General features: G+C 35.6%; 3 protein-coding genes and 1 long non-coding RNA gene across 5 annotated transcripts; 2 read left to right on the top strand and 2 right to left on the bottom strand.

Moving 5' to 3' along the window:
- Positions 1-272: 272 nt before the first annotated feature.
- On the top strand, positions 273-4,682 carry LOC121234834 (acid beta-fructofuranosidase-like). Its single transcript, XM_041130951.1, has 6 exons — positions 273-1,104; positions 1,714-1,722; positions 2,485-3,335; positions 3,488-3,885; positions 3,998-4,085; positions 4,192-4,682. The coding sequence occupies exons 1-6, from the start codon at positions 669-671 to the stop codon at positions 4,393-4,395; spliced, it is 1,986 nt and encodes a 661-aa protein (XP_040986885.1). The 5' UTR covers positions 273-668; the 3' UTR covers positions 4,396-4,682.
- Positions 4,683-11,936: 7,254 nt separating this feature from the next.
- Positions 11,937-16,625, top strand: LOC121235109 (monocopper oxidase-like protein SKU5). The gene is made up of 9 exons (XM_041131354.1): positions 11,937-12,273; positions 12,531-12,640; positions 12,728-12,998; positions 13,091-13,229; positions 13,798-14,164; positions 14,454-14,819; positions 14,924-15,002; positions 16,023-16,222; positions 16,308-16,625. Exons 1-9 carry the CDS (start codon positions 12,133-12,135, stop codon positions 16,408-16,410), a joined length of 1,776 nt encoding a protein of 591 aa, XP_040987288.1. The 5' UTR covers positions 11,937-12,132; the 3' UTR covers positions 16,411-16,625.
- Positions 16,626-17,540: 915 nt separating this feature from the next.
- LOC121234167 lies at positions 17,541-17,767 on the bottom strand. Its single transcript, XR_005934336.1, has 2 exons — positions 17,728-17,767; positions 17,541-17,668 (listed from the first exon to the last, which is right to left on the bottom strand). It is a non-coding gene; the product is annotated as an uncharacterized LOC121234167 (long non-coding RNA).
- A 5,759-nt stretch (positions 17,768-23,526) lies between these two features.
- LOC121235678 (protein YABBY 4-like) lies at positions 23,527-26,297 on the bottom strand. 2 transcript variants are annotated; one of them, XM_041132041.1, is made up of 7 exons: positions 25,942-26,297; positions 25,638-25,793; positions 25,402-25,519; positions 24,516-24,564; positions 24,310-24,385; positions 24,064-24,138; positions 23,527-23,980 (listed from the first exon to the last, which is right to left on the bottom strand). In XM_041132041.1, the coding sequence occupies exons 1-7, from the start codon at positions 26,032-26,034 to the stop codon at positions 23,969-23,971; spliced, it is 579 nt and encodes a 192-aa protein (XP_040987975.1). In that variant the 5' UTR covers positions 26,035-26,297; the 3' UTR covers positions 23,527-23,968. The 2 variants fall into 2 exon arrangements, with proteins under 2 accessions (XP_040987975.1, XP_040987974.1); XM_041132040.1 differs by having other exon boundaries at positions 23,527-23,964; positions 25,942-26,292.
- Positions 26,298-26,979: the final 682 nt, after the last annotated feature.

Here is a 26,979-nt window from a genome sequence, read left to right as displayed (position 1 = left end):
GTGTAGATGTCATTTAGGATCAAAACAGTCCTTAACTGATCATGTTGACGGAATATGTGCCAGCTCAGCTCGATCTAATTGATATAAGATGGGGAAAAAATGGCAACCTAACTTGCATTATTAACATGTGACAAAGGATATTATTGATGAAAAGTTAAGGGGTTGGAAGTCATAGTCTGAATTGGTCTCCTAAACTTAATGTGCAGAAACCAATAGGAATGTAGAGGGTGGCATTATTTATGACACTAAGCTTTCAGGACCAATAAAGCATTGCCCCATATCAATGACCCCGAAAAAAAGAGGCTCCACCAACCGAACAGGTTAGCATTAAACTTCGTTGCAATACGTTTGGAGCGAACAAGGAATGTCCAACCTCGTTTCTGCAACATCCTTACCTGTATAATGCCTATATATACGTGGTACTGGAATTTGTATGACTCAAAGCCTCGCAAATCCCTCTCTCTCGCTCCCTGCCACACCAATTGCAGGAAAACCAACCTGAGCACAAAAGAAACAGAGAGCTCGCCCAAACATCCATATTTGAAACGGTTTTAACGAGAGAAGAACAACGAGCGAAAGGAGAGCAAACAGAGGGTCTCTCCATCTCTTTTTCTTAATCACATTTTCTGGTTGCTTACCCTCTCTGTTGTTACAAAACCCCTGATACCATGGTGGTGTCTACCCTATTACGGTCCTTCTCATCAAAGCATGAGGACCCCGCCGCCACCTTACCTAGCTCGACCACCCCTCTCCTCTATGAACCCCGCCCCGGGGAATTGGATCTGGAGAGGCGCTGGCCACCCAAGAGGGCTGCCCTCGTGGTCATTTTTGGCTTCTTGTTGCTTGCACTATTTTTGGCCATTCTCATTGCTGATCTGAATTCAGATGTCCATGCAAATGGGAATGTATCATTGGCTACGTCGGGATCATCGATGGCGTCGGAGCCCTTGAAGCTGGTGTCACGTGGGGTATCCGCTGGCGTGTCCGAGAAGGCGAACCGGGTATTTGCCTGCGTCAATGTCGTGTCGTTTCCATGGAACAATACCATGTTGTCATGGCAGAGGACTGCTTATCATTTCCAGCCTGAGAAGAATTGGATGAACGGTATGTTAATTTGTAAATGTAATCATTTATTTTCTCCTTATTTGTTTGATGGTTTTGAGAAATACTCTAGCAATAAAATGATTATATAAAAATAATTATATAAATTAACATAATTTCATTTGATCTGTTAGATCTATTTTATAATAAAAATTTAATAAATCACATCAAAACATATTAATTTATGATTAAATTATTTTTAAGTAATACTTTATGGTTAGAGTAATTTTTTTTTTTTTTTGGTCTTAAAAGTTCTCTATTGTATTAAGGTCATCCAATAGACAGCCCGCATTAACATTTAAAAAGTGACATAGAATAGTGTAAAAGGCATTCATAACTGGCAAAAAGTGCTATTAACTTTACTTATAAAAAAAATAAAAAATAGATAAATAGTGCTATCAACTGGTTTGCAGAGTTCCATGTTTTCCACGTTGTCGGATAGTGACGATACAGGCACTGACGACAATCAAAATGTCAATATGTGTTTTAAGCAATAATTGACGAATTTATTAATTTACAACATTAATCAAACGCTTATTTTTTTTTCCCTTCTCTTTTTTTCTGGCTGCGTGCTGCAACTATCATGCGGGAATCTGGCTGGCTCTGCTTCAGATCCTAACGGTAAGACCTTCCTCTCCAATTTAGGTCGCCAGATATGACTTACTCTTGCGAAAAAGAAAAAGAAAAAGGAAAGATAAAACGTTGGCAGATGTTTATCTATTTATTTTCATAGCTATAATATATTGGCCCCCATCTTGAACACCTAGACGATTGAATGGATTTATGATTTCGGTATTATGATGATCAAAATCTTTGGAAATGAGATTTCAGGAAATTAGGTCATTTCAATAATCTATTACAATAGTGGATGGTTACAACTGTTCAATAGCATAATCATATGAGAATTGTGGGTCAAAATGATGACAGGCAGCAAGCTAGACCAAATAGAAAAGTACTTTAATGAAAAATATTAAACGACTGCTTGCCAAATTTTAGTCGGAATTTGAAATTCAGGTTGGTATTAACTTGTTGAGCTGGCTGGTTCAAAAGTCAGTTTGGTCATAGTTTTATGTATGATGCATCGGGTTGCTTGGTACCTGTTGGTAGGCGATGAAAAGTCGGGCATGTTACCTTAAGTTTGGTTGGCGGTGACGGTCTCATTAATGATTGATTTGAGATGAGTTGAGTTTGATTCAACAACCTAATATAATGAGTTCTCATAAGAGTATCAAGGGAAAAAAAAAGTTCCAGGGCAAGGCAAGAATCAGTCTTATAACTATTCCAAAACCCGTCACCAAACTAAGCCGAATCATTTAACAATTTCTGTAATTTTTTTCATCCATAATTTGCTAACTCTTACAATCTACTTGCAAAATACTACAGGCCCTATGTATTACAAGGGATGGTACCACTTCTTTTACCAATACAATCCTAATGGAGCAGTGTGGGGTGACATAGTTTGGGGTCATGCTGTGTCCAAGGACCTGATACATTGGCTTCACCTCCCCTTAGCAATGGTTGCTGATCAGTGGTATGACATGAATGGTGTTTGGACCGGATCTGCTACAATCCTTCCTGATGGCCAAGTTATCATGCTTTACACTGGATCCACAAATGAATCAGTGCAGGTTCAAAATCTTGCATATCCAGCCAACCTGTCTGATCCCCTCCTCATAAACTGGGTCAAGTACTCTGGCAACCCGGTCCTTCACCCTCCACCAGGCATTGATTCGCAGGATTTCCGTGACCCAACAACGGCTTGGTACACCTCGGATGGGAAATGGAACATTGCCATAGGGTCCAAGGTTAACAAAACGGGCATTACTTTGATCTACAGCACTGAGGACTTCAAGAACTTCGAGCTTTTAGATGGGGTGCTATATTCTTTCCCTGGCACTGGAATGTGGGAGTGTGTGGACTTCTTTCCTGTGTCTAATACATCTATAAAGGGTTTGGACACATCGGTTAAGGGCCCTGGAGTGAAGCATGTAATCAAAACAAGCCTTGACCAGGCTAGAAACGATTATTATGCAGTTGGGACTTATGATGAGAAGGCAGGTAAATGGGTTCCCGATAACACCACGATTGGTCTTGGATTGAGGTATGACTATGGTATGTTTTACGCATCCAAATCGTTCTATGATTTGCATAAGGGAAGGAGGGTGTTGTGGGGTTGGATTCAGGAGTCTGATAGTGAAATTGCTGATGTGAAGAAGGGCTGGGCTTCAGTTCAGGTATGCTGATTTCTTTCTAGCTCAAAGTCATATAGGTTATCATGATTTTGTTTTTGAGTAACGTAACCGAAAGAAATACCATGAGCTTGTATATCTTGCGTGATTAACTTTCCCTGACAAGATTTTCATGTTTTTGTAATGATCCTCTGCAGAGTATTCCAAGGACAGTGTTGCTTGATACAAAGACTGGTACCAATTTGCTTCAATGGCCAGTGGAGGAGGTAGACAGTTTGAGATTGACCAGCAAAGTGTTTGACAAGGTGGAGGTCAAGGCAGGATCAGTCGTTCCTCTAGATGTTGGCACAGCCACGCAGGTAGATATTGTCGCCGAGTTTGAGTTAGATAAGGAGGCTTTAGAGAGGACAGCCCAAACCAACGTGGAATTCAGCTGCAGCACCAGTGGTGGAGCTGCTGAACGTGGCGCACTGGGACCCTTTGGGCTTCTTGTTCTTGCAGATGAGAGCCTTAACGAGCACACTCCTGTGTATTTCTATATTGCCAAAGGAACTGATGGCAATCTCACAACTTTCTTCTGTGCTGATCAAACAAGGTATTCTATGGTCTTTCTAATTCTGTTCCTTGTTTAATTATTATCTTGATTTGATTTTTTATCTCTATTATTATTCACTCAAAAAATAAAATACTTGATTGTTTCCTTTCAGGTCTTCTGAGGCAACTGATGTCGATAAAAAAATTTATGGGAGCACCATTCCAGTACTAAAAGATGAAAAGTTGTCTGTGAGATTACTGGTTAGTAGAGCTTTGGTTTTAGTTCTAAACGAATGAATGTGATGCTATAATTAACTAGATCCATGCATCAACTTCTATATTTGCGTGTACATTTATGGTAATACAGGTGGATCATTCAATCATTGAAAGCTTTGCTCAAGGTGGGAGGACCTGCATCACGTCTCGTGTCTATCCAACAAAAGCAATCTATGGAGCTGCTCGGATATTTCTGTTCAACAATGCTACTGAAGCCAGTGTGACTTCCTCTCTCAAGATATGGCAGATGAATTCTGCATTCATACGCCCCTTCCGCCCTGAGCAAGATCATTGAATTGAGCAGAGACAAAGAAGATGATGATGATGATGATGAAAACAAGATGAGCTTCTTTTGCAATCTGCATAATGCACGAATCAAACGTCCAAGTCCAATCAATTCATCTTATGGGAAAGTGATCATCATGTTGATCACATTGGGAACAAAAATGTAGGGACTTGTTGCGAGATAGCATAACATTTATCACCATCGCAATCGGTGCCCTTGAAGCTCCCAGTTTGGTGCTGTCTGTACCATTAATTCTGTACCATATTGTCGTTGGAGTGTAAGGCCTAATTTGGTTATGCACTTCAAATGAGATGAGATGAGATAAGATGTTTTATTGACAATTAAATAAAATATTATTATAATATAATTTTTAAATATAATTTTTATTTTGAAATTTACTCCGTGCACAACTTTGACTAGAATTAGGAAAATACAAATAACAATATTAAAACTAAGAAAGATAGGATATGAGAACTTTGACGAGAATTGGTTTTTAGGTCTTTCATCAAAGGATTGATCCGTCTATCAAATCTTACCAAAATTTGAAAAAATACACGTACGTAATTGACCCGTCTATTTTGTATGTGCAAAATTAACTTTCCTTAATTCAAATCCGGGCGGGCCTTTTGAAGTTTATGAGGCCTATGCTGAATGCTCTTTTTGGACCCAATCTGCCTAGTCCTTGTAACTTTTCATAAAAATAAAGAGAAAATTTACTTTAACAATCCCTTTATACTGTTTCATTTGACCGCGTCGTAAAAAAAGATTTTTTTTATTTAGTAATTAAAAAAATAATTTTAAGTATATTGATTTTTTTTATTTTTTAAAAAGATTTAAATATATTAAAAAAAATGAAAAGAAAAAAAAATTATACTGAGCGGTACGCCCAGTGGTCAAAATGGAGTGACATAGTAGCTGTACCAAAAAATAAAATTGTAAGTTGATATAATTTCATATAATATGTTAGATTTATTTTTTAATAAAAATAATTTTATAATCCGACAGATTATATCAAATTATGTGTTTATTTTTAAAAAAATTCTTATAACTAAATTCTAATGCAAGATTTTAAGTAAAAAGCAAAAAAATAAAAGAAAAAGATATATAAAGGCAACAGGCAAGGTGCTTCCTGGGTGAGGTTGTTTGCTTCTTGGTACTTTTATCGAACTAATAAATAATAAAATAAAGAAATGATACTAAAAAAGCGTAATATGTGTAATTACTCATAAAAAGGCTATGGCTGCTTAATTTTAAGAAATTGTTTTGCTTATTTAATAGTTGCCTGCTACTGCTATTGGAGCCAATCGCGGCCTGATTTGCGGTAAGCAGCTTATATTCTTTTAAAAAATTATACTCATCATTTTTATATCATTTATTTATTTTTTATTTTTTATTTTATTTTTCTCTTAACAGATGTGTAATATAATCATGATGAGTAAAAAAAAATATTTTTTTTTCTTTTTCATTTAATTGCGCCTTTCTACCACAACTGCAAGGTAATAAATGTTTTATTTAATCTCAGTTAAAGCTATTTATTTCTATGACCCATCTTTATGTGCAACTGAATCTCTGTCTTGTTATTTTAATAGGCAACCTAATCCAATTATTATAATACGACCCATTTTTATAGGCAACCTAATCAAGTTGATAAAGCTGTCGACACAGTCCAAGCAAGACGTTAACGTGACAACATTTTTTTTTTTTAATGCAATTATATTGACGATCTTTTAAAATGGAAAATAATTCGTTTATAGGGAACAAAATAATTCGTACTTTTTCTAGGGTTTGATGGTTTTTCAATTTAACTAGGTCTGGGTAGAACTTTCATGATGGAGTTAAAGTTTATATTTTAACTCTAAAATTTAAAATGGAAAATAAATTTTATAATATTTATTATTTTTTTTCTGTGTTCGGGTAAAATATTTAAAAAATCTTATTCCAATTGTGTCATATGATATTGAAGACTTCCATCACTGCACAGTCCACTTCCACCTTGAATCTCATTTCTTAAAATCTATGCTACTATACGTAACACTAAAAATTCTAAATCCCAACAAACATGTTATGTTAGGGCTATAATCGAATTAAGTCGATATGGTCTTTGGATTATCAAGTTTCGCTCTGTTTACAAAAGTCTAGCTTGAATTTTAGATTTTTATTTTATTTTTGTTCAGGCTCGACTTAGGGAGCTGAGCTACCAACTCGAGCTCGAGCTGTGTTTGCTTAATTTTGAATTGTTTATTTTTTATTTCTAAATAAAATTTAGTAATTAAGAAATTACATAATTTGTAAAATACAAATTTTAAGTTCAATGGAATTTTTATGACTAACAAATATACTCTCTATTGAATTAAAAAATTATAAAATTTTATAAATAATTAATATATAACTAATTTATATTTATCCCTAATAACTATATAGAATAAATATGCTCATCAGCTAGTTAATTATCAAATCCCACACCCCGCACCCTACGTATCAAACCAGGTTTACTAAAGTGAACCGGTTCTCTCAGTCCACCCCCCTGAAGCACGAAAGTGCAATTTCCCCCTTCCTTCATAAATTATACCCTAGGTGGAGGAGCTGAGCTGGGTAGCAGTGGCTCTCAATGGTGCATGCCAGGAATAGAGGTAGCGGCTGACTGGGCTTTGGGCTTCACAGTCTTGCTGTCGTGTGGTGGCTCACGGTGATTGTGGGGGTGGTCAAGGGTGGCGTTGACTGAAAGGAAAAGAAGGGGTAAGACTCAGAGGGGAAGGCTGGGTGAGGGATGGTGTCATGGCATGGAGTGGTGGCTTGGGGTGGCCTTGCGGTGGTGTTGCGCTGTGGAGGAAGGCAGTGCACGTTGGAGGTACACAGATCTGCTGGGATCCGAGAGGGAGGGAGGGAGGGAGAGAGTGTCAATGGGAGGGTGTAAGGGCTGAGGGAGAAAAGACCTATGGTGGCTCGACGGCAAGGAAAGCCGTTCGCGGTGGAGCAGCTGGCGGCGCTGGCCGGTTTCGTGGAGAGAAATCAAGAGAAATGGAGAGAGAAGCTTCGAGCGTGGGCTGGGGAGGAGCCGCAGGAGGAAGGGGATTGAAGGTGGAGGGGGTCGACGACGTCGAGAGGGTGGTGCCAGTGGGTAGTGACTGGGACGTTGGGAAGAGATGGAGATTGAGAAGAGAGAAGAGGTCGGCTGAAGGGGGAGGAGAGAGAAAATGAAGGGATTTGACAAAAAAACAAATCCACATCAAGTGTAAGGTATAGGGTGAGAACAATTGCTAATCTATAGCAGAACTCAACTATATATTATATGTCTGCATAATTTACTAGTATTAGGATCTATAATAATAGTATAATATAAGCATTTCATATATGGTTCCTACATACTAATATGTAAGATTATTAAATCCTACCGACTTATTGTTGTAGGAATTATAAAATAATTACTATAATTTAATGATTTAAGTATTTGAGTAAATAACATATAATTATGGAGTATATTCAGTTACGTGTTATATATATAATTATAAAAGATTATATAGTTATATTATTAACTAATATATATATATATATATATACACACACATTCATAAATACATAACGAGCTTTAACTGGTTAAAACTAAGGAGTCGAATCGAGTATAAAAGTTACTTTTTCGATTTAATGGGAAGAAGTGTGACGGGATTTATAAAGTTCATACTTGAATTTTAGAATTTAAAATGAAAAAATATATAAAAAATAATCTTATAATATTTATTATTTATCATTTTGTGCGTTCGGGTAAAATTTTTTTAAAAAATCTTAATCTAATTGTGTTACATGATATTGAAGACTTGAAAAAATATGATATATGGCGTGTTTACACACAATTGATCACAGATCATTTTGTACAGACATCCATTATTTGTTGTGGTTCAGGACTTCAATTCAATGGGGACCTTTACGTGTAGTTAATAATCAATAATCATTGACCAGGCCAATGCACCAACAATACACGTCTGCACTCTGCAGGTTATATTATTTATTTTGGATAATCATGATATTTAGGTAATGTTAGGTAAGAATATATATTAGGGGTGCTATTTGCCTCTTATTGGACGGGGCCATCCCTTCCCATTCCCTGCTTCCACATGGGCAGGGATGGGAATCTTTTTCCCGTAATCCACCTCCATTCATGCGGGACAGGGTGCCTCGTTTGTTGCACAGGATGTGGGGATGGACCTCTATCCGTCTGCCCCTGCCCCTCTCTCCAGCTCCCTCAATCGATTACAACAAACTCAAATACCAGAACAAGTTACAAACTTAGATTAATAGAGATTTATATATCTCGGTGTCTTTTACAATAATGAACAAACCCAGATCAAGAGAGATTCATCTACCCCAACGTTTGTTACTTTCATGGCAAACGAAATCGATTCCTCATATGAATGACTATATTGTTTCTGATTCTTATCTTTTGTAAAAAAGAAATAAAATAGCGAGAAATGGTAAGGAGCTGTAACTTAAAATTTGTAAAATTTCTTTCCTCTCATCAATTTTTTATGGAGTTGCAGGGGTTGTGTCCTTCACCACCATCGTCTTCTATCGACCATCTATTCATTCTTGTGTTCGTTTTGAGTTCATGTTAGAAATATTTTCAAAATAAATAATTATATATTATATATATTAATAATATTTTTGGATTGATTTTGGAAGTTGTGAATTATTTTAGAAAGAGAGAAGTTATGGAAAGTGTATGAGACTTATACTATTTTGTGTGTAATCATGTGCCATAAGCCTTTAATTGGTTTAGTGGTATTGAGGCTTCCCATGTAAACCCATGGATTGGGTTCAATCCAAACCTCTTCCAAAGGAAGGATTTTTGTTTATTTATGAAGAGGGCTCCAAGAGGCATGCGGCCAGACCATAGGCGCTCAACGCTTGGGGATCATGGGATGCGCGAGCAAGGCACATGTAGCGAGGTGCTGCAATGCTTAGGAAAATGAAAATAAAACTTCGAAAGTGTGCACCTCACGACTCGAACTGGTGCCATCTAGTTGAAACGGAAGCAAGGCAACCGTTGGACTCATATGGCAACAGGCATAATATATGTACCTATTCCGAACAGTTTTCAGATTTACGAAGAGTAATAACTTTTCGTTCACAACCTTTAGTCATCTATAAATAGACTCATTGGCCTGTCATTTGAAGATCACAGAATAGAACTTCGAATTCTCTCTCTCCCAAAATTTTCACTTCTTCAATATTTATTAGAACTTGTTAGAATCTGTTTGTTTTCGAGAGAACAGAATTCTAATTTCTTGATTGAATAACAAAATCTGAGGGTATTCGAGATCTAATTTTGTGTGTGCATAATGCAGTTAGACAAACAGACTTGTTATGAGCTTTATTGTATCTTAGAGGTAAATTCGCTTGTAACCCGTGTGCATACCGTTATTGGTAGGGCGAATATTGTCTTAAAAAAAGTGACATTGTAACGCGCCTTGAAGCAAACTTTTTCTCACTATTTATTGTTTTGCAAGCCCCTTTTGTACCAACAGTTCAATCACCGATCAATCTACTTTGAGCTCCATTTGCTAGCCTTGACTCGATCTTCTGCACCATCGTTGACAACCGACCACAAAAGGAATTTGTTTGTTTTGTTAGAAATCCAATATTTCTCTTACCGAAGTCTCTACATTGGTTAAATAAAGATAGCATAAAACAAGTCCACTGAACCTACTTATAGTTATCCGATGTTTCTTTGCATTCATTTCTTTCTTGATGAATCTCTTGTCGGCATTAATTAGGTGAAACTCACATTGTTTCAAGTCCCTAGAGATGTTTTGGGTTTTGGGTCAGGGATCTAAATCTACATTTTCCTTGTAATTTCCGTTCAGTCCCCAAATGTGTTTTAGCTCTACAGGTTATTTTTCCACTTTAGAGAGGACTCATCGAAAATTTTCTCATTTGGAGACTGCAAACATAATTATTCTTCGTTTATTCCCTTCAAATTATTCATGGTATATATTCTTCATTTTCATTTTTTTATATCATATTATATTGAATATTGCTGACGTGGATCTCCAAGTCAAGATGTGGATTAAAATTGAGCTGCTCATATCTCTTGCTTGTGGCTACAATAGTGTTTGCTCAATTGGCTTAATTATTATCACACCTTGGTTTTTGGCATTTTTCACACAAGAGATGGTAAGATTAGATAGACATTAATTAATTTGTAAACCTTTTATAAAAATTATATCTTTATAATTAATTGTTCGGCACATATTTAGAAAGCAATCTTAGACCATTCCTTATTGAGGTTCTCATTAATAAACTATGCAATTCAAAAAAAATTAATTAAGATGAGATTCCTATGGGATATCCACCTTATTGCCAACTCAGCTAAGAGGTAGAAGTTTGTTTAAAATAAACTAATGACGTGGCAATCCAGGTGGGTAATCGAGTACCCTCCAGCTCAAAACAAATCGTTACCTTATCCGTTGGATGTTGCCTTCAAAAAGTGTCTGTAAAAGTTTGAATTTACAGGGCATTGCACTCCCCACCACTGATGAAAAGTCACTCCCTCTATGAAGACAGCATGCTTATTATTTGCCTTTGGCATCTCGAGGCTAATAATTTGCAAAAAAAGAAAATCCATTATCCTCTCCACGATTTTTATGATAAAGGAACGAATTTATCCGTGCATTTCAGAAAATCATAATCTTGGAACAAGGGTCGCTTCTGGTGTGTACCGTATGGCCATGTGATAGAATGAAATGAGGTGTTTTAAATGAGTTGAATAAAGTATTATTAAAATATTATTTTTTAATATTATTATTATGTTAAGATTTAAAAAAATTAAATTATTTATTATATTTTATATGAAAATTTTAAAAAGAATTAATTTATATACAATTTCTAAATAGGAATTATTTATACAAATTTATATAATTATGTTTAAAAAAATTTTAAAATTATAATAATATGATCATACACGTAATCTCTCATTTAAAATTAAAATAGAATTTTTTATTTTTTTTAAAAAAATTTATAACAATAAAATATAAAATAAATTGAAATGAATCCAACTAAAATGTAACTGTAATCAGCAGGCATCCTGGTATTTATGGGTAGGGGTCCACGCGTGGACAATGGGGCTCTCAGCTGGCAATCATTTGGTGCTTTCCCAGAGATCTGAAACTCGTGTATTTCTTTCTTTTTTATTTTCTTATGAGATCTTGAGACACACAACAGTCAAGTATTTTTTTTTTTAATTTTTTTCTTCTTAAAATTTATTCTGAGCAGACAACAGTCAAATTAAAAGCGTAGATATTTTGGCCAAAGCGCAATGGTGCGTGTATGTACTCGATGTGTGAACTGGCTAATCGCTGTCACTTCTCTCTCTAAACTCCCTCTCTCTCTCTCTCACCCATGCTCGTACCGTATGAATGACGACCGGGGACCGACAAAGGCTTGGAATCAACCTTAAAAAACCATCCAAAGTGCTTTTTCTCTCTTAATTATACACCCAAGTTACGTTCTTAACTAAAGATAATCTTAAGGGGAAAAAAAAAAAAAAAAAAACTGCACAAAGAACAGCACACGGACGATAGCGACATATAGAGCCGTTCACACTCGTCCTCTCTCTCCCCCTCCCAAGCGCACACATACTCTGCTTTGAGCCTCTGGTAACTTCTCTCTCCCTCTCTGATAATGTAAAAATCACAGAAAAGCTAGACAAAGATTGGCTCTAAATTTCAAGCGCACGAATTCAAAAGTCTCAAAATGGCTTTGTGTAGCTTTTTATCAGTGTTCCTCATCTACATTACCTTATTTGTGAGCTCGTGTTTTGCTGCGGATCCATTTGTGAGCTATGAGTTTGAAGTCTCTTACATCACTGCCTCCCCTCTGGGTGTCCCCCAACAGGTATGTCTCTCAGATCTCTTTCACTCTGGAGTACCTACTTTCTCTCACTGCTTTCAGTAATCTTTTTCATGTGGGTCTGTTTAATATTCGTGGGTGACAAAATGGATTAGCTTTAGATTTAAGAAAGTTCAAATTTTTATCTCCAGATCTACAAAATGTTCTTGCATTTTCATTTCCTGAGCCTAGAGTTATACTGTTTAGTGCTATCAGCTTGTAAGGTTTGAATTTTATGTCCAAATATCTGGATTATTTTGTAGGTTATTGCTGTTAATGGAAAATTTCCTGGTCCTACTATTAATGTGACTACTAATAACAACGTCGCTGTCAATGTCCGGAACAAATTGGACGAGAATCTCCTCATTTCTTGGTAGGATTTATTGTAACTTCTCAGGAGTTAGATAGGAAAAACTGCAGATTTTAGGAAATCACTGTATGGAATTTGGTGGTGTAACAGGTCCGGGATTCAACAGCGGCGTAGTTCATGGCAGGATGGAGTTCTGGGAACAAATTGTCCTATCCCTCCAAAGTGGAATTGGACTTACCAATTTCAGGTTAAGGATCAGATTGGGAGCTTCTTCTATTTTCCATCTCTCAATTTCCAGAGAGCTTCCGGGGGGTATGGTGGCTTTATCATCAATAACAGGGCCATAATTCCAATTCCTTTTGCAACCCCAGATGGGGACATTGTCATTTTTATTGGTGATTGGTACACCCAGAATCATACGGTTAGTGTTATTGGATAATCGGAATATCCCAATTGGTGCCGGGTAGATATTACGAGTTTATGTGATTTCAAGCTGTTTCTTTTTTAATGTAGGCCTTAAGGAAGGTTCTTGATGCTGGGAAAGATCTTGGAATGCCAGATGGAGTTCTTATTAATGGGAAAGGTCCTTTCAGATATAATGATACCCTTGTCCCAGATGGCATTGATTATGAAACAATTGAAGTCCACCCAGGTGACATGATTAGCAAAGAATCTATTTTTATTTTTGTACTGGATGAAAAGTGTTTTAATACTGTTCATACAATGTTTGGAAATGCAAGCAAATCCGATCATGATATTTGATTGATGCCCGTATGACTGAGTCAGTGTCAACAGAATGTATTCTTTTTAAAGCTGAACCTCTTATGAGGTGTTGCGATGGACTTGTTTTTTAACCTTCTTAATTAGTATGATCTCTGAGGGCATGCATGTTAATTCTACCATGTTTTAATGGGTTTTGGCTTAATTTTAGCATCATGATCAGATTTGTTGCAATTCTCTTTAGCATTTTTGGATCTGTTCCATTTGTTTCATTCCAAATGTATAGATGAATCTTTTTTTACCTTGAATGTACAATTCGCCATTCAAATTCTCCATCATGCAGGAGTGATGATGATGGTTTTACCCCTATTTTAGTGTGTTTCATTATTCATTGCCTGATGCCATCACTTTTTATTTGGTTATTGCCTTTTTTTTCTTTGAATTTTGCCTTGGTTGAGTCATTCAAACTCCTAAAATGACAAATTCATAATTTTTGACAGGGAAAACTTATCGCATTCGAGTACACAATGTTGGAGTGTCAACTAGTCTCAATTTCAGGATCCAGAACCATAATCTGCTTCTAGCTGAGACAGAGGGATCATATACAGTGCAACAAAACTACACTAGCTTAGATATTCATGTCGGACAATCCTATTCGTTTCTGGTGACCATGGATCAGAATGCAAGTACCGATTACTACATTGTAGCAAGCCCTAGGTTTGTGAATGAATCGCGCTGGAAAAGAGTTACTGGTGTTGGCATCTTGCATTACACAAATTCCAAAGGAAAGGCAAAAGGTCCCCTTCCAGACCCACCAAATGACGAATTTGACAAGACTTTCTCAATGAACCAGGCAAGATCCATCAGGTTTGTTATGGTTTAGTTTAATGTTTTCTGGTCTTCCCATGTCTTTATCGCAGGGACAACTTTTTTAACAAGTACCTGGTTTGGGATTCTTTTACTTGGATGAATTCTTTGTTTAATAATATCTGTTTCTGTTATTCTGAAATCATTTGGAAGAGTACAAAAACACCAGATAATTCAGGAAAGGCCATAACAAATAATAGTTCAACTCAAACTTAGGACTAGAAACTTTCAGTTCTGAGAATCTCTTTCTGTGACTGATTTTTGAGGATTCTATTGTTAAATTCCACAGATGGAATGTATCTGCTAGTGGTGCTCGCCCTAATCCACAGGGTTCTTTCAGATATGGCTCAATCAACGTGACTGAGATTTATGTGTTGAAAAACAAGCCACCAGTGACGATTAATGGGAAACGACGGACAACACTGAGTGGAATCTCATTTGTCAATCCATCCACACCAATCAGGCTTGCTGACTGGTTCAAAGTGAAGGGAGTATACAAGCTTGATTTCCCAACTAGGCCTCTTACAGGACCATCTCGGATGGAAACATCAGTTATTAATGGGACATTTAGAGGATTTATGGAAATAATACTACAGAACAATGACACCAAGATGCAGAGCTATCACATGAATGGATATGCATTTTTTGTTGTGGGGTAGGGATCTGCCATTTTTGTTCTGCTTCATTATGTTAACATCCCTAGGTAAGGATTTCTCTTTACAATGCTTTTAACCCTGCAGTTTGATTAATATATTGCAGGATGGATTATGGTGAGTGGACCGAGAATAGTAGGGGCACGTATAACAAGTGGGATGGAATTGCCCGCTCTACAACACAGGTATATTTTTGGCATTATTGTGCTCATAGGCCATGTTTGGGCAATGAGATGAAATGAGAAATTATCAAAACTTCATACAATTTCCTTCTCAAAGATCACTCAAACACAAAACACTTTTTAATTTCAAATCTTCAATCTTTTCATCTAATCATTACAACTTTTACAAACTTCAAAACGAAACAGAAAAATAAATACACATTTTTCAAACTTTAAAACAAAAATAATATTAAAAAATAATATTTAAACAATTTTTAACTTTATAATATTTTTATTCAACTATTTCTCTTTTATTTCCCAAAACCCAAAAAACCAGCTGAACTAGAAATCATTTTCACTACCATTCACAAACCATTTCACTACTATTCACATAATTCTGAGATACTCCAAGTGTCCAAACGAGCCCTGGTTCCTCTAAACATTAAAACCTTTACGAGTTGACATCTAGTTTCTGTTTTTGTTTTGATTTGTGATCTTCTAACTATAACTAGTCGGTCAAGGATTGGCACGCATATTTGAGTGTTAAGAATCATGTTTTTCCATTTCTTGTTATCAAAATCATCATTGAGGTTTACCGATAAAAAAAAAATCATCATTGAGGTTTAAATAATACTGGTTGTCCAATCATTTAAACGACCAGAGGGATTAGGATGGATCTCTATTACCCGTGTTGTGGACTATAATTAAAAGGTTATAAACAAACTGTCAGTTGAGATTAACATATTTTAACCATGTCACAGTTTGTCAAATTCAGAAATTTAATTATTTTGGATTATCTGTTGTTAAGGGACAGATCACTCTGTCAACTCCAAAAGCCTCATATCGATTGTCGCGACATTTGATAGTAGAAACTGAATTGGGTAATTATCTTGATGAGCATGACATTTTATCTCATAGTAAACAAATGAAAACATTTTCCTTTGAAAGACCTTTTAAGTATTTATTATTTTGTGTATGCTCAGAATGGTCCTGTTATATGTCACCAACAGTCACTTGATTATGACCCCTCTCTTGGTTGTCTAGGTTTATCCTGGAGCATGGACGGCAATCTTGATATCCCTTGACAATGTTGGAGTCTGGAACATTAGAACAGAAAACCTTGACTCATGGTATCTTGGCCAAGAAACATATGTCCGAGTTGTCAATCCGGAGGCTACTAACAAAACTGAGTTACCCTTACCAGACAATGCCCTCTATTGTGGTGCCCTTAGCAAATTGCAGAAGTATGTACTTTTGACTAATTTGTGCCAAATATTCTTCATTTCATCTGAGGGCAAACCTGACTTTCAGTTTTTACTAATTTTGCAGGCCAGAAGATATCTCTTCAGCAAATTCAATCAATGGAAGTAGAACGGCGCTGTTCCTAACACTGCTGATGATCATCTGTGCTGTAATTCCCATTTTCCGCTAAGCGTGTTCCTTTGAGCTTCACCTCTACGTTGGTTTCTCTTAGTGAGGTTTGTGGTTGAGTTCTTCGTTCTGTAAAATTAGTCTTGTTGATATGAATCTTCGGTGATTTTGACTTTCATATTTTTTTTTTCAATGTTCTAATTGTTGGCCAGCTTCCCCGTTTCGTTTATAAAGACTTGTCATTCTTTTAATGTCTACAATTTATGTTGATGACAATTCATCAAGTTGCAATACATCTTACTTATGTGATGGTTTTTGAGAACTTGTAGAATTTTGTATTGCTGAAGACAAGATGTAAAGATGTGTCTTTTTTTATTTATTTGAAGATTCATATGATCAAATGCACGAATTGCTGTAAATATCTGAAGCTACAAACAAATTTTCCATTTAAACTTGAAAGTGACACCGTGCGATGTATGTTGTCTCCCATGCGGCTTTATTTGAAAATGCCCATATATGATCAGTGCACGAGCTTGAGGAAATATCTAAAGCTACAAACAAAATTAGCCATTCAAACTTGAAAGTGACAGTTCCTGCAAAGAAAGGCAGGATGCACAAGCAGGGCCTGCCCGCCCCTACATTTTCAATGTTCTTGCTCAGAAAAGAGGAGGAAAAGTCCTATCTATGGTCTCTAGTGGACATCATGTCTCCAATACAATTTTTTGCGGTCGCTTTTGCCATCCTTTGTGTTGGGTGCTGCCTGTTGTACTATCATGTCCATTAACTCGATGGCGTGAATAGTGGGAAGTGCTTATATTCCTCTTAAATTTATTGTTTTCAAATCACACTTAAATAATATTAAATATTAATCATGGATACATATCATCCAGAGAAGTATTACTTGAAATCAAATGGGGTCAATGAAGATTGCATTTATTTGGATTAGCTTTTGAGCATTCGCATTGGTTTTATCAGAGTTATCTTTAAAATTTGATAAAAAATACATATTTTTCATAAATTTAAAATTTCTCTATCCATAACCCTACATTAGATTAGCTATTGGATTCATCAAAATAATAATATAATATATTTTTTTAATAATAATATTTTTATTTTTATTTTTTATATTTTACAATTACACTAATCATATGTATATTAATAATTTAATTTGATACTTAAATTATTATTTTCTAACTAACTTTTTTCCTCAACCTAATTAATCACATCATACTTCTGTGGCCTCATCATCTATTACTTGTTTACTATAATTATTGCTTGCCAAATTCAATGACTCTCATTCCATCACTATATGCCAAGTACTTGTTTATCTGTATTGATACCTGTACATGAAAAATAAAAGACGGTTGTGGGATTAAACCGGAATAAAAAACACATTTGATTGGTGAACAATAACACTTTGAAGGAAAAAAATGTTATACCATAGCTCAAAGTTTTCAATTTATCTTTTGGCTAGCTGTGTTTGAAAGAAATAAGTTATATTTTGTATTTGGCTAAGTTTTAGATGAAACTAATGCAATGCTCTTAATTTGGAGGTGAAAAATGGATCAGCAACATCTTCAATATTATGGCACCCTTTTGCAGAGGTACGACATTATTTGTGGGGCTGTCGTTCAATCAATATTCATGATTTCTGGCTTGTAAGAGCATTCACATTGGCTTCATCAAAAATCTAGCTAAATGTAAAATTTAATGAATTTTATCAAAATAGGGCTGCATTGGATTAGTCAAAGATATAAGTGTGAAACTTTGAGCTACAGTAAATGGATAGGTTTCTTCAAATTTGAAGGGTTACTATTCACTCATCAAATCTCTTTTTTATTCACTTTTAATCTCCAAAAGTCTTTTTTATTCATGTTTAATCTCCAACCGTCTTGTAATAATAATGTAAGAATCAAATTAAATTATTAATTAACATATGATTAACGTAATTGTAAAATATGAAAAAAATAAAAATATTTTTATTAAAAAAATAATATTATATTATTATTTTGATGAATTCAATAGTTAATTCAATATGGAGTTATGGCTAGGAAAGTTTTAGATTTATAGAAATCATGTACTTTTCATCAAATTTTAAAAATAACTTTGATGAAGTCAATACTAATGCTCTTGTAATATGAGTTTTCTATGTATTTATCGGTCACACCTATAAATTCAAGTTTCATTTAACGAAATAAAGTCTATTTAAAAAAAAAAAATTCATTATTTCTGGATTACAAACAGTGGTAATATATATAGCTATCGGCCTTTTTGGTAATGGGTCAGGGTCGCATCCTATTCACAGTACTTTAATTCAACTTTTAAGAGTCACGCTTGATCGATCATACAAAAACTTATAATGACGTTAACTATTTAAACAGGGGAATCGAGATTTGACCATGTCCTTCGCCTCGCCAGTCGCTTTTCTTTTCCTAAACACTCGGGTTCTTGTCCATCGGCAAGCTTAAAAAGCTCATTTCACCCACCCAGCCTGTAACTGATCAGAATATCTCAATATATAATGATATGGTGGTGAATATATACTAATAAAGTTTTACTATTTTGTGTGTAAAGTATTACGAGCATATAATCTATATCACTTATATAGTAAGATTTGATTTGTAGAATTTAAATTTTAAAATTTATCTTCTAAATCAAATTATTCCATATAAGTACTTTACTATGTGTGTTCTATATACCGACTTGTTAATAGAATTTTTCATAATAATATATACGTGGATTTTCTCCTGATTCCAAAATTATATTGAAAAATTGTATTTCAAGTAGGAGTATTATTTATCCGTAAGAGTTAAATTAACCTTTTTTTTTTTATAAGTAAGTTGTAAGAGTTAAACATTAACATGATGCATGGGAATTGATCTTCACGTGATCGGGCCAACGTATATATATGACACAGTGGGATATCCTAATTACAACTCTTAGGTGGGTTTGGATACACAGTACATATGAGATGAGATGTTTTGTTGAAAGTTGAATAAAATATTGTTAAAATATAAATTTTTAATCTAATTTTTATTTTAGAATTTGAAAAAGTTGAATTTTTTATTATATTTTTGTATGAGAATTTGAGAAAGTTGTAATGATGAAATGAGATGAGATGAGATGTTAAAGTCTTAGGTTTGATCCAAAAATTGTAAACCTAGCACTCTTATCATTGTTCATGAGGATCACTACTTAACCCTTTTAAACAACCACACTACTTTTATATATATATATATATATATATATATATATATATGTCAACATTAATTCCACCAAAATTATAAATATTCCTGTTGATCCTTAGATCAGAGATCAGCGCAAACAGCTACTGCTTTTAGAAAAACAATACATGCAGATCATTCCAGCTTGATCATGGTCGCGCGCTTAGTTGCCTAGTAATTGATTGCAATAATTATTTATCGAATTAAATAATTTACAGTAGTACTACTTGTTAGTTATAATGTTTTGATGTTGTAATAGTCTTTCCTTCAAGATACATCCTTTAATTTTTAACTTTTAAATTATTAATTAATGCACGAAGAATTTCGACATAAAACCACAAATTAACACTACAACATATTTGCTCATTTCCCATGAGTTCTTTTTCCAAGACATAAGCTAGTGGAAAATACTTACCTAATGTCACAAACAACTTCCGTTAAAAAAAAAAAAAATTTAACATTTCGCCACGAAATCACGTTCGACGACCAAAAACTCCTGAGTATTAGTAACTTTTTGCGGCGACTTCTTATCACCGGAAATAAGTCGCTGGGATAAGACACTAATTACAGAGGTAACGATAAAATACTAATTTTTGCAGTGACAATAAGTCGCCGCAAATAAGCCTACCGTATAATATGCTTAAATCATAGAGTTAGCGAGGATACATTAACTTTTTGCGGCGTCTTTTTGTCACTGCAAATAAATATTCCATATATTCCGTTACAAAAGAGTTATTTTTAATCTCCACTGTTAGAATGTACACCTAAGATAACTTTAATAAAATCCTAATTTCCACCCTCTCTCTCTCTCTCTCTCTCTCAGTATCGTCAACGCCCCCCGAAAGCCGAAAACTCCCTAACGCATGCAATGGCTACTTAGCGCTGTCACCGGCAACCTCTCTGGCCACGACGAGCACGCAGTCACCTACAAACCACCCCCTCCTACCCCTCGGCTTCACCCTCACCCGTAGATCTCTCTCTTTATCTCCCAATTTCTCCCCCTTCCTCTCCTCTCACGCTTCGGCCACCTCTCTCCACCACTCCGTCGTCAATGCATAACCAATGAGTTTCACAGCTCCTTCGTATCTCACCACCCACCTAGCAGTCCAACTCCATCCACCATCCACGGTAAGCTCCCTCTCTCCTTCTCTCTGTTGTTATTTCTCAATGTCAAGACTTTCGTCTCAAGGGGAAAGAGCTAAGAAGGCTTGATGCTTGTTTATTTGTCTGATGCTTGATTATTTCTCTTTCAAACCAGAGTTTGAGTTTTTCTGACCCTTTGCATTGTGGGTAAGCTTTAAATCTCATGCTCTGTGATGCGCAAAGTGTTTCATATATTTAAGTCATTGTTGCTGGGTTCTTAACTTCTTGTTGATGCCTCAGTAGTGCAAGAAATTTGTTATTTGTAGTATTTAGACTAGATTTAACTTTGAGGTAGGTTTTATGATTTTAAACGATTCACTTCTTTACGCTTCTTCAAATTCCTTTGCCCAAATCTTAACTAGTAATTAGTTAAAACCCAAAACTGAATACACACAAACAAATAGAAGACTCGCCAAATATATCATCATGGGGTGTGCACAATTGGTTATTGGCACTTGAATGCTTGCTTGACCGTTTGTTAGTTTTATCTGATTCTATTGATTGGGAAAGTTGTGTTTTTTTTTTTTCCCAATTATAAGGGAACTCATCAACTTTGATGATGTTATGGATGAACTTGGACTAGGTCCTAATGGAGGCCTTATATACTGCATGGAGTATCCTTTTTCAATTTCTGAAACTTTTTAATGGCCTTTCCTCTTTGTTTTTGATGATTGCATTTATGTTTGATAGTCATCTTGTGTTAAAGATTTATTGACTTCAAGGCAAGCTAATGTAGCAGATGGATTTTAGGATAGAAAGCATTTTCCATATCAAAACCCTTTTATGGGCCCTCACCAGTCACCTCCATTTTTGCTCACATGTTACCCACTACTAGGCTTGATGTTTTGAACTTATGAAATCATGAGTATGCTTTTCATAGTGCTTTAGGAAATCATGAGTATGCTTGTCATGCTTATGAAATCATGATTTCATCAATTCCCATAGTGCTTTAATGAGGATTATTTTCTGTGCATGCTATTTTATGTTATGACTCTGCTATTATATGTGTGTATAGATAAATATAGAAATTGTATTGAGTACTGATTGTAAGAAAGGATAGATGTGCATATGGTTGTTGATAATGAATGCAGTGAATTAACAAAATGCACAGCAGGTGATTGTAAAAATGAAGCAGAGAGATAACTTCATATTGCCATTACGGTTCATTCGAGAGAATCCCTTAATGTAGCATAAAATTGTAGAAGGATACTCTTGGAAGGACATAAGTCCTTTATCATTATCAAGACAACAAGAGTACATTGAGAAAGCTGCACCAAATGTGGCTAGGTGAAGGAACTTATAAGTTGATAGATATTGGAAAGTGCTAGTGTTAATTTTATTTATCACATGCAAGTTGAATGTTGTGTTTGTTTGGCTGAATTTAGATAGGCAAGAAATCCTTAATTGCTAACATATTTTGTTCTTTTATTGTGACAAATTATGTACTCCATCTTTAGAATAAATAATGTTGTCCACTATTGAACAAGTTTTGGTAGATTGATATTTCTTCATTCCAAATGGCCGTGACCATCCAAAACGGGGGAAAAGTACTAAAAGTTCTTTTTTTTTTTTCCTGAAAAAGCAAGAAGAACCTGCATGCATTTTGAGTTTTCTGTTTTCCTCATATCGAGTTCTATCTTTATTTTGATTTGTGATTTTGTTGTATTTTTGGTTTGCCACTTGTGGGTGTTTTCGTGATGAAAGAACTGAGGTAAATAGTTCTGGAAATAGAAATCTGAAATAGTTCTTTTTTCACTTGAATGTTCTTATTGGTGCCAAAGCACTGAACTCTTTATTGCTCTTGGGTTCTCATTAGGAGTTTTTCTTTAAAACATGTTAGCACAATTTTAGCTCTTTCTTTGAAATTGTTATTAGTGTCAATTTGAATCTCCAAGTTTTGTATATAATTTTTTAGTTTATGTTAGACAATTTTTTATGATCATTTTTGGCTCATTGTCATATTTTTTTGCTTTTACAATTATTATTGTTTTCTTGAATTCTTAAAGTATTTGCCGTGAAAACAACTTGCAAAAAATACTTTTTTTTGCCGGAAGAAGTTTTTTCCACCAAATGTTCTAGTGGGTAATACTAATACCCACCAGTACCTCTCGCTGTAATTGCTCCTATTCAGACGAGCATAAACAAAAATGGACATGCTTTTGTGCCAAACTTCATTGGCTCTTGTCGTGAGAAGTGTCATGAGAAAAAATAGGTATTGACCACGATTTAAACCTTTTGTGGGCTATGATACTTTTTCAGGTGCGTTTTATCCCACGAGCTTCCCACAACAAAATTTTATGGGAATAGGGTTTTTCCCACAAAACTCATTAATGGGAAATTGCAGTTTCTGTTGTAGTATAAGGAGATATTAAAGAAACTAATATGTACGCACAGATAATCATTAATTATTAGATTTAAATGATTCATTAAAAATCATTTACTTCTTCTAGCTAGCTATATATATAGTTCATATATATTTAAAAGCACATGGGTTTATACGAATTTAAACGAACTAATTAATGTTATAATTAGATCCCTTTTCATATAGAATCATAATTAATTATCGGAAGAACTTTTCTCAATTAGGCCGCAATCTGATCGAGACTTCATTGAACATCTAGCTAGCTTCTGAACTCAATCCTAGTATTACGTACATAGCAATTATATGTATATTATAATCTGATATCTATTAATTGATCAATAGTACTATATATGATCTATAACTGCATCATGTGACATATATATAATATTGGGATATGGCCAGTCAAGCTAAACATGCACACGTACAACATTAATTAAGACGATGAAAATAAACAGAAGTAATTAGATAAATTAAGTACCATGAAGAAGAGTTCAAAATATCAATAATTAGGGAACTAGTTGATCATAAGTAGCAGCTAGCTAACTACAAAGCCTACAGTACTGGTGAGAGATGCCATAATTAGTACTCGAAGGATTAGGTTCTTCCAACATTAGGTTTTTCAAGAGAAGTAGAAACTGAGATCATCGATCTAAAATGTACATTCTAGACGTGTCAACATTAACAGATCGAAGCCTTAATTTGCAGATAGGTTATCAAGAAATTAGATCGAACATAGAATTAAATTCGAAGTACACATCTGAACTTGAAAATTGTTCTCCCACCACTACTGCTGTACGCTTGTAGAGACTTTGGTTCTTTAGTAAGGAGAAACACCCACATTAGCTGAAGCGAAAAACCCATCTTTAATCAGGACGTCCTCTCCTTCCTACTCAAACACAGGACTCAACGAGAGAAACGTTAGACTATATAATTTCACATGACGTAGTACTGGTATCAGACGAAGATGACTAGGCTAATTAAGTACCTGCTGACGCACGTTTGTCTTCTTCGCAGTCTGGTCAGGCATGAGACCAAAGTGAATGTGTGGGAAGTGGGCCCACTGACACAGAACACAAAATGGGTTTGTGAAAGGATCTCACGATCGATCGAGTTAAATAAATTGAAGAAATTAATCGAAACCCTAGCTAGCTAATTTGGTTAAAAGAAAAGAAAGAAAAAAAAAAATGCTTCTCATGAAAAATAAAATATTCAAGTTGCTCGGTGACAATACATTCTTGGCAGCGGCGCTGAAGGCTTCTCTGTGAGATATATCGGGATTCACAGACTTGATGCGTTGGATCTCGTCCCTGCAGATTCAATGTCGACAGACCATTCACATCTTGCCTCATATTTGGCAAATTTATAAATGAAACAAAGATTTGCACAAAAATGGGGGAGAGAGAGAGCCCTATGTGAAAGCTTGTCATCATTACTTACTTGATGAAGCGGTTGTAGGCGGAGGGGACTCTCTGTCTCTTCTCTGGAGCTGCACATGGCAGACAGACACAGACACGTATACGTTGAGATCTATCGCCTAGACAAGTTTCAATGAATTTCGTCTATTTTTCTCTTTGTATCTCTCTAACATAATTCTGTCATTATTTCTCTCTAAATATATATGACCAATATTAGATCAATAATCTGAGTTAATTTATTATAACTTCTAGGGAGAAAGAGGTCCATTTTATATTCTATTCCACCCTCTATCTTTTTCGACAAAAAAATTAGACTTGAAGAAACCAAAATGGCCTTGCAATTTTGTGTTCTTTTTAGCTAGCATACTCGGGCTCGGATATATATGCCGAATAAGTAAGAATAAAAAGGATTATCAGTTGACCTGCTATAATGTTTGGCAAGTTTTTAAAGAACAGGCCGGATTGATATGCAACGGTTAGGGTTTATGCAAGGAAACAGCTATTAACAAATTAACAGAAGAGCAGATTAATGTATAAAAACCGGCATCATATAATGGCTTTTTAGGGCTCGAATGACAGGGACGAGGGGGTTTTGGCTCTCATCAAAAGATCTTCATCAAGAGTACTTTTCAAGTGGGCAAAAAAGCAAATGCTTTGATAGATTACCATGACGACGCAAATCTCCCTGTTGTTTTCTTTCTTTTTTTTTTTTTTTTTTTTGTTCCACAGAAATAATTATATTTTGAAGATGCCAACGTTCAAGATTTTGTGCCAAAAAGACTTCTCAAAAGGGAGGGGAAATCTGTTTTGGCCCAAACAGTTTCAACTTTCAAGAAAAATTCATAAAATAGCTAGGAAGCTGGGTCTCCTAGAAGGACTTGAAAAGGAATGTTTGTAATGGATCTCACGTCTATTTATGGCTGGGGGCCGTGGAAGCTCATCGACTCCTCCCCGAACAGGCATAGTAAAGTCACTCGAATTGGTTTGGTTAATCAAGAAGTTTGGGGTTGGATTCGGTATCTCTTCCTGCAAAAAGCATCAATCAAGAACCACAATCTTTTAAATTACCAAGGTCATCACTAAAATAATTATTGCAATACTTTTTTTTTTCAGCAAGTTAAAAACCCTTTTCATCATCGTATACCAGAACATTATGGGGAGGAGAGAAGAAAGAGTGACCCAGATGAAACTGATTAGCCGAAGGCAGAAGCAAGCCGCGCATATTCACTGGCAGGAGGTTGGTGCAATGCCCACATCTTACCGTAACAGTCTTGAACAAACTGGTGCAGGGAACACTCACCTAAACCAGACCAAAGAACCACATGATAAAATGTTAAAAAAAAGAAATTGAGAGAAAAGAAAACAAACCCTCTAGTTCTGGTAAGCACATCATCTAATTAAAAGTGACGAAGAAAAAACTCAAGGGTCCACTGAAATGTATATGATACCGCGAGGACAGTGTCGCAAATGTTGCAATGGACATAACAGAGCTGCTCGGAGGGCGGAAGGTGGTCCAAAGACAAGGTAGAAGAGGAGGACATTTTTATTTTCTCTTCCTTTAAAAATTGATTGATGATTGGTCAGGTTGATTGATTGATTGATGGATTGACAGCTTAACCACCAGCACCACCTTGGATCTGCTTTTTCTTGATTGTGAGTTACAAAAGAAATGTGAAGGGAAAGAGAGAGAGAGAGAGGGCGCACTGTTTGGTCTAGCAGATACAAGACGGGCAAGGAAGCAAGAGAACGATCTCTTCTCACTGTTTATTTGTGCTGTTTATAAGTCATTGAAATGTATGCACATGCAGGATTCATCATCATGCATTGATGCATCCATGCATCCATGCATGTGCCATATATATACATGCACCATGATCATGTATAGCCAGGCTGGGGGACTTCTAACTTGCGCATGGTGCTAACTATAATAACATAACGTGCGGTTGGCAGTCCCAATGTGTAAGAGAGAGAGAGACAGAGTGAGAGAGAAGAGAGGCGGCAGATGTGGGGGAGAGGAGCTAGAAAGGGACGTGTGCATGGGGTGATATAGCTTTCACACACTCACCTGTTGTTTTCAGAAGTTAAGAGGGTGTTGCTTGTGCTGTGCTTTCAAAGCCTTTCTTTAAATTTACCTCAATTTCCGAACCCAAGACCCCACGACTCTTCCAAGTAACTCCCGGACAATAAGCCCATTCACCTTCCGCTTCCACCTCCCCCTCCCTAGGGCTCTTCTCTTCATCACCTGCGTCTGCTCGTGAAACCCAAATTCCATAATAGCATAATCATACCAATATAATTCTTTACTGACTGTATTTTATTGTTTATATTTTATATTACGTGTGTACTTTTTGTGATTTGACCTCTCGATATCGCCCATCTTACACACAGACAGATACGTATTTATGTTTAGAAAAAAAGAAAAGAAAAAGAAAACAAGGAAAACCCATCTCATTGGGCAGACTTACCCGTCTTACCACCACCTTTGT

Source organism: Juglans microcarpa x Juglans regia, chromosome 6D (assembly GCF_004785595.1).
Source record: "Juglans microcarpa x Juglans regia isolate MS1-56 chromosome 6D, Jm3101_v1.0, whole genome shotgun sequence".
NCBI classification, from domain to species: domain Eukaryota; kingdom Viridiplantae; phylum Streptophyta; class Magnoliopsida; order Fagales; family Juglandaceae; genus Juglans; species Juglans microcarpa x Juglans regia.
Note: the sequence above shows the minus strand (reverse complement) of the source record. Positions and strands in the feature narration are given on the sequence as shown.

Bases quoted from the DNA above. Each gene is read 5' to 3' on its own strand.
- LOC121234834 (XM_041130951.1), top strand. From the start codon at position 669: ATGGTGGTGTCTACCCTATTACGGTCCTTCTCATCAAAGCATGAGGAC. The intron at 3,886-3,997 runs GTATTCTATGGT...GTTTCCTTTCAG, and splicing joins TTCTGTGCTGATCAAACAAG to GTCTTCTGAGGCAACTGATG. The intron at 4,086-4,191 runs GTTAGTAGAGCT...ATGGTAATACAG, and splicing joins AGTTGTCTGTGAGATTACTG to GTGGATCATTCAATCATTGA.
- LOC121235109 (XM_041131354.1), top strand. From the start codon at position 12,133: ATGGCTTTGTGTAGCTTTTTATCAGTGTTCCTCATCTACATTACCTTA. The intron at 15,003-16,022 runs GTATATTTTTGG...TTGGTTGTCTAG, and splicing joins TTGCCCGCTCTACAACACAG to GTTTATCCTGGAGCATGGAC. The intron at 16,223-16,307 runs GTATGTACTTTT...CTAATTTTGCAG, and splicing joins GCCCTTAGCAAATTGCAGAA to GCCAGAAGATATCTCTTCAG.
- LOC121235678 (XM_041132040.1), bottom strand. From the start codon at position 26,034: ATGTCCTCCTCTTCTACCTTGTCTTTGGACCACCTTCCGCCCTCCGAG. The intron at 25,794-25,941 runs GTATCATATACA...GGTCTGGTTTAG, and splicing joins TTTGCGACACTGTCCTCGCG to GTGAGTGTTCCCTGCACCAG. The intron at 25,520-25,637 runs GTATACGATGAT...TGCTTTTTGCAG, and splicing joins CTCCTCCCCATAATGTTCTG to GAAGAGATACCGAATCCAAC.